We start from the raw sequence: 7,146 nt of genomic DNA, 5'->3' as shown, positions 1-7,146 counted from the left end.
AAGATATGTGGTTGAAAAGATGATATAGAAAGGATGATATATGTTGATGAATGCTTCTCTGCTTCATTTCGTCCTCATCATTCTTTTTCTTCATGTGTAGTTACTCATCTCTTGACAACAGGTTTTTTACAAATTGTTCCTCTCGTTTGACTTAATACGTGTGACTGATTACGTGATACTTTTCAGTATATAATCTGGCTGTTTCCTTGAAGTTAGTACCATACTCGCGGTAAACTAAAATAGCATCGAGTTTTCGTTCATTATTGAACCTCATGCTCACTGCTACAAACGCAAACACGCTAAAATCAACATACAGCTGTAATAACTGGTGCGCAATGCTTCCGTTGTCGGAGAGAGAAGGGGCCATTTCTGATTTGTTTGACACTGTCTTCCACAACCTCCAAGCTGTCCCTACCTCTTTCTCTCACAGTTCTATTTAAACCAATGTCCTCATTTATTTGCTGCATGTATGTCAGTCCAGGTCTTCCGGTATAATTTTAGTTCTCCAGATCTTCATGTAGTTCCAGTGTAGGTATTGCCTGGCATCTTCACATATTTAGTGTCTCCATCCAAACAACTCTTATCATATCAGTCCACTTAACTCATGTCTTAATCTACGTCGTCCTCTATCCTCTCTAGGTCCATCTTCTCCTCTACACTCTCTTCATCTCCTCATCTCCTCCTGCTCTCTGTCTATCCATCTCGTCATCCCACGTCTCACTGTCCATGTCCTCCTTTCCTCTTCTCATATCATACCCTCCACCCCAACACCAAGGAAAAATCTGTCATTTTTACCCCCACGGTACTTCCTTCCAGATTGTAATGTGTGTACCTTGTTTGGTTGAAATCGGTCTAGGGGTGCAGGATGTGATGTTCAAAATATGCATATGTGACATACATTATACACATATATGTCTGATTCTCTGCTGTTTTACACCATACAGCCAGAGAGAGGATGTTAAATCTATCTGTAATATTCACGCGAGTGCCTCGATCTTAGAGCCCGAAATACGTTGACAAAATTATCGGCTCGCTTCTGTGCTCATTCTCCTGATCTGGGTGACACACTGAACAGCGCAAATAAGAGATGTTTGAAAGCATCCCAAGTCAATTAAATATAGCACCAGCGAAGTGAGACTTTGGTTTATTATGTGGACGGGGGCAGGGGCAGAGACCAACAGTCTTTGTAGCCACGTTCCATACCAGCCGTTAAGACGTTTTGTCTTGCAGCTCCCACGGAACATTTCCAACCGCCGCTTTCTCTAAAAGAGACACTCCTCCATGTAGACATCGTGCCATTGACCGAGCGCTTTCTAGCCACTAGGAGTCCCGAGTCGGTTGAAGGACGAGGGTGTGTGCTGTAACGGCCCAGAAGACCCCTTACAGCTTCACATTCATGGTTGTGAAGAAGGTCTAATGCTTGCGTTTCTCCGCCGTCTCTTTTTGCTAGGCTGCTGTGCCGAATAAACAGAAAAATACAACTTCTCAAAAGCCGAAGTGAATATCTAACTCAATTCCTAACTTAACCATAGGCAATATTAAATAGCGGAAATTTACAATAAAGATCATTTACAGAGATTTGTACGCCACCGCTTCTCATTGACACTCTCACCCCTAATGGCAGTGAGGATTCTTACTCGCATGCTACTTTTTTCACGAATGCACCTAAAATTTTGGGTGCAATGAACTCCCTTGTATAAGACAGCTTAAAATTCTGATTTCTTTACGAACGAGTTAACGTGTTGTGCTTGTGATGGCGAGCACAAAAGTGCAAAAATAAAAACTAGGAAAAGCTTGAAAACATGTTTAAAGTTGGTTGGAGGTCGATAAGTACTTTCATAATCCAACACAGGGTGCTAGTCATCTCGGTAATGTTCGCTCTGTTTTAAGGAAACTTACTTTTTTACGTCTAATTGTTATGTGTAATACAATGATATAGTTTTGCAGGTACATTCAGTGGTATACTTTGATATAACCTCTAATGTGCTATGAATATAGTTAGTAGTAAAGAAGACATATATCAAAACCTAACGTCTCACTCGGTAGTTCCTCATCCATCTCAGTGTCTGTGACGTCTTGAACTAAATTTCGTACAATGATATAATTTGCCGGGTACAATCAGTGTTGTATGTCGATGCTGTCAATGAAATGTGTTGCAGTTAGAGACAAAGAAGTACTAGTTAAAAAGTCCTGCGTGATAAAAGCGTGGATAGCGAGGAAGCAGTAATCGATCAACATTTTTCCTTTCCTCATTTTTCCTGCCAGCGAGGAAAAGCTTCGGAAGGGTTTGAAATTATGTGTGAGGTTTGTCCCAAGTCGCCAAGAGCTTTCGTTCTCAAATACTGGATGAATATAGTACGAATATTTGTGACCTTTTTGATACGCTACTTTTTCATCCGCACCCCTACCCCTTTGAGAGGCAGCTGGTTCTTACTTCCACATTGCTATTTTTCCAGATTTGGTTCAAGTCGATCCAATGCATTAAGAGGACGTATTGAACATTCAGACCTCCGTACATTTTTATAAGATGTAGAGATATTGACAGAGAAGCAGAAAAATGTAAATTCTCTCACTAAAAAATTTGGGAACATTTATTTTTACTGTACCAAAAGGTTTAGGATTCATGCCCAAATATACGTAGTCCACATCTTATGTTATCTGTACATCTGCAAATCAAAGGGTATTATCTTATTAATGACATAAATGGTATATTCGATATGGATTAATAATATTGGTTTATTGGGGAAACCTATATTGTGACAAGGACTCTCAATATGGCATGTTATTGTCGACAGCTTTAACATACAAGATACCTGTCGTCTTGGTCTTGAATGTTATTATTTCACGTACATACATCGATATTCATATTGAAATTGCCATAGGCTGTTGTTTTATTACGAAATTACGTAAAGTATTCTTCTGGTACACTCATGTTGCTATAGATGCCATATAGGAAGCTTGCTGAAGCCTTTGGCGTCCTTGTTTTCTCAGTGCTGTTGAAATCCACGTGGTAGACGCCGAACTTCGGTCTGTAAAAGTGGAAGAAATGACAAAAATATCTACAGACTCACTATCAAAGTATTACAGCATTAGTTACAACACTGTATGTCAACACAGTAATAAAACAGTCTGTCTCTGAATGAAGAATCTTCCTGAAAGCTTAGTATAAACTGAACCAGAAAAAAATTTTCTTATCCAGTGCTGAACTACGCGATAAGAAAGGGGAGAAAATAGAATACTCAGCAAAGGGAGCAGCTAAATGAAGAAATTTCTTTATTACATTCGGTATATAACGTAACAGAAGCTTACCTGAAACCAGAATTAAACATCAAATTGTCGAGAAGGCTCCAAGCTGCATATCCAATTACATTGGCCCCATCTTCATTGATAGCTTTCAGTAATTCTGCCAAGTATTCCTGATAAGAGAAGATGTTCGTTTACACAAAAACTTACTCAGATTATTCGTAGAAATAATTCGTATCCCTCATAAGATACAGAACACAGGAAGCAAAACTCGTTAAAATATTGACACATTACATTTATGGTTTTTTAAATACACTCCTGGAAATGGAAAATGAACACATTGACACCGGTGTGTCAGACCCACCATACTTGCTCCGGACACTGCGAGAGGGCTGTACAAGCAATGATCACACGCACGGCACAGCGGACACACCACGAACCGCGGTGTTGGCCGTCGAATGGCGCTAGCTGCGCAGCATTTGTGCACCGCCACCGTCAGTGTCAGCCAGTTTGCCGTGGCATACGGAGCTCCATCGCAGTCTTTAACACTGGTAGCATGCCGCGACAGCGTGGACGTGAACCGTATGTGCAGTTGACGGACTTTGAGCGAGGGCGTATAGTGGGCATGCGGGAGGCCGGGTGGACGTACCGCCGTATTGCTCAACACGTGGAGCGTGAGGTCTCCACAGTACATCGATGTTGTCGCCAGTGGTCGGCGGAAGGTGCACGTGCCCGTCGACCTGGGACCGGACCGCAGCGACGCACGGATGCACGCCAAGACCGCACCGCCACTTCCCAGCAAATTAGGGACACTGTTGCTCCTGGGGTATCGGCGAGGACCATTCACAACCGTCTCCATGACGCTGGGCTACGGTCCCGCACACCGTTAGGCCGTCTTCCGCTCACGCCCCAACATCGTGCAGTCCGCCTCCAGTGGTGTCGCGACAGGCGTGAATGGAGGGACGAATGGAGACGTGTCGTCTTCAGCGATGAGAGTCGCTTCTGCCTTGATGCCAATGATGGTCGTATGCGTGTTTGGCGCCGTGCAGGTGAGCGCCACAATCAGGATTGCATACGACCGAGGCACACAGGGCCAACACCCGGCATCATGGTATGGGGAGCGATCTCCTACACTGGCCGTACACCTCTGGTGATCGTCGAGGGGACACTGAATAGTGCACGGTACATCCAAACCGTCATCGAACCCATCGTTCTACCATTCCTAGACCGGCAAGGGAACTTGCTGTTCCAACAGGACAATGCACGTCCGCATGTATCCCGTGCCACCAAACGTGCTCTAGAAGGTGTAAGTCAACTACCCTGGCCAGCAAGATCTCCGGATCTGTCCCCCATTGAGCATGTTTGGGACTGGATGAAGCGTCGTCTCACGCGGTCTGCACGTCCAGCACGAACGCTGGACCAACTGAGGCGCCAGGTGGAAATGGCATGGCAAGCCGTTCCACACGACTACATCCAGCATCTCTACGATCGTCTCCATGGGAGAATAGCAGCCTGCATTGCTGCGAAAGGTGGATATACACTGTACTTGTGCCGACATTGTGCATGCTCTGTTGCCTGTGTCTATGTGCCTGTGGTTTTGTCAGTGTCATCATGTGATGTATCTGACCCCAGGAATGTGTCAATAAAGTTTTCCATTCCTGGGACAATGAATTCAAGGTGTTCTTATTTCAATTTCCAGGAGTGTACGTTGTGACAAGTTTTGGGGATTTCCTATACAACGATAGTCGTCATATTCCGGCTAAATTCTATTTATTTGATTCCTAGGAACTACTTACAATCTTTTCGACATGATCTGCGAGCCTTATTGCGGTAATAAAGGCGCATAGTGAGCAATGCGACAACTGTCTGGCTTATACATTGAAGATCTAAAGAAACTGGCACACCTTCCTAATATCGTGTAGGGCCAACGCGAGCACACAGGTGTACTGCAACACGACGTGGCACGGACCCGACTAATGTCTGATGCAGTACTGGAGGTAATTGACACCTTGAATACTGTAGTGCTGTCCATAAATCCGTAAGAGTACGAGGGAGTGGAGATCTGTTCTGAACAGGAGGTTGCAAGACATCTTAGATATGTTCAATAATGTTCATGTCTGGGGAGTATGGAGGCCGGCGGAAGTGCTTAAACTTAGAAGAGTGTCCCTGTAGCCACTCTGTAGCAATTCTGAAGATGTGGGACATCGCATTGTCCAGCTGGAACTGCCCAACGCTCAATGAACATGAATAGATTCAGAAGATCAGGCAGGATGCTTGGATGCTTAATTACGTGTCACCTGTCAAGAGTCGTATCTAGGCTGCACTCGCCTCACACCATTACGGAGCTTCCACCAGCTTGAACAGTCCCTGGATGCCATGCAGAGTCCATGGATTTCTGTGGTAGTGTCCATACCCGTACACGTCCATCCGCTCGATAGAATTTGAAACGAGACTCGTCCGACGAGGCAACATGTTCCAGTCATCAACAGTCTAACGTCGGTGTTAACGGGTCCAGGGGAGGCGTAAAGCTTTGTGTCGAGCAGTCATCAAGAGTTCACGAGTGGGGCCTTGCCTCCGACAGTCAGTATCGATCCTCTTTCGTTGTATGGTTCTCACGCTGAGGCTTGCTGGTGGCCCACAATTGAAATTTGCAGGAATTTACGAAAGGGCTACATACCTGTCACGCCGAAAGGTTCTCTTCAGTCGTCGTCGGTCCCGTTCTTGCAGGATCTTTTTCCTGCCGCGGTGGTATTGGAGATTTGATGTTTTACCCGGTTCCTAATATTCACGGTTCACTCGTGGAATGATCGTACGGGAAAATCCCCACTTTCTCGCTAACTCGGAAATGCTGTGTCCCATCGCTCGTGCGCCGATTATAACACCACATTCAAACTCACTGAAATCTTGATAACCTGCCACTGTAGCAGCAGTAACCAATTTAACAAATGCGGTGGACACTTGTTGTCTTATATAGGCGTTGCCGTTTTCCGCCTATTCCCACATCTCTGTATGTGAGTTTCTTTGGCGCTTCAGTGTATTTTGACAGAGTTGACTAACACTGATTAGGACAGGAGATACGGTGACATGACACGTAATAAGATATCAGGTAGTAACCTCAGCAGTACTAGAGGTGATCGAAAGGGTCCTAAAATCGACTGGAAAGCTATACTGGAATAAATACAACTAATGATGAGGACTTTGAGTATGAGAACTAGACTATGCGAAGAGTTTGGAACGAGAGGAGAAGACCAACGTTAGATAAATTTAAAGAAAAATTAGGAGCTGTAATTTTCCAGGCAGATTACAATTTAACGTCCAGCTTCTGAAGTTTTTACTTTCAGTGACTTAAGAAAATCACGGAAAACATAACTATGCATGGTAGGACGGGAATTTAAAAATATGAAATAGGGTAGTTCAGGTACATCAACGACACCCAGTTAACAATATTACCGAAACCCCATGGTTTAACCAGAAGAGAGTAATTATAAAGTGTTAGAGTAGGTGAAACGATGAGTGATATACATTCACTACTTTGAACTACAGTGCCACTTTTCTCGCTACTAACATGAAATGTTTTTCACGTTTCTTACTCATTGAATCATACCTACACCTTTAATTTTTATGTCTTTCTTTTTGGATTATATTGTGTTATCTCGTAAGACACTCGAAAACTGGCAAATTGTATGGGAATATTCCATACTTACCCCGTAATAACTGATACGTGTTTCATCTTCGAGTCCCCCAAAATCGGGATAGCCGTTCTCCGTGATGAAAATAGGGTAGTTAGGATATCTCGATGACACCCAGTTAACAATATTACGGAAACCCCATGGCACAACCTGAAGGGAGTAAATAAAAAGTGTTAGATTACGTGAACTGATGAGTGATGTACATGTACTACAT

The 7,146-nt window shown here is 43.9% G+C and overlaps 1 protein-coding gene across 1 annotated transcript in view; it reads right to left on the bottom strand.

Annotated features, from left to right (window-relative positions):
- Positions 1 to 2,902: 2,902 nt before the first annotated feature.
- The window catches only part of LOC126282412 (myrosinase 1-like), a 72,890-nt gene continuing 68,646 nt past the window's right edge, over positions 2,903 to 7,146 (bottom strand). The window contains exons 13-15 of the mRNA XM_049982069.1: positions 6,948 to 7,082; positions 3,310 to 3,416; positions 2,903 to 3,029 (exon numbers count right to left, since the gene is read on the bottom strand). Coding sequence (XP_049838026.1) covers positions 2,903 to 3,029; positions 3,310 to 3,416; positions 6,948 to 7,082 — 369 coding nt within the window. The remainder of the gene's footprint in view (positions 3,030 to 3,309; positions 3,417 to 6,947; positions 7,083 to 7,146) is intronic.

Source organism: Schistocerca gregaria, chromosome 7 (assembly GCF_023897955.1).
Source record: "Schistocerca gregaria isolate iqSchGreg1 chromosome 7, iqSchGreg1.2, whole genome shotgun sequence".
Lineage (NCBI taxonomy): Eukaryota > Metazoa > Arthropoda > Insecta > Orthoptera > Acrididae > Schistocerca > Schistocerca gregaria.
This window is presented reverse-complemented; position numbering and strand designations above follow the sequence as displayed.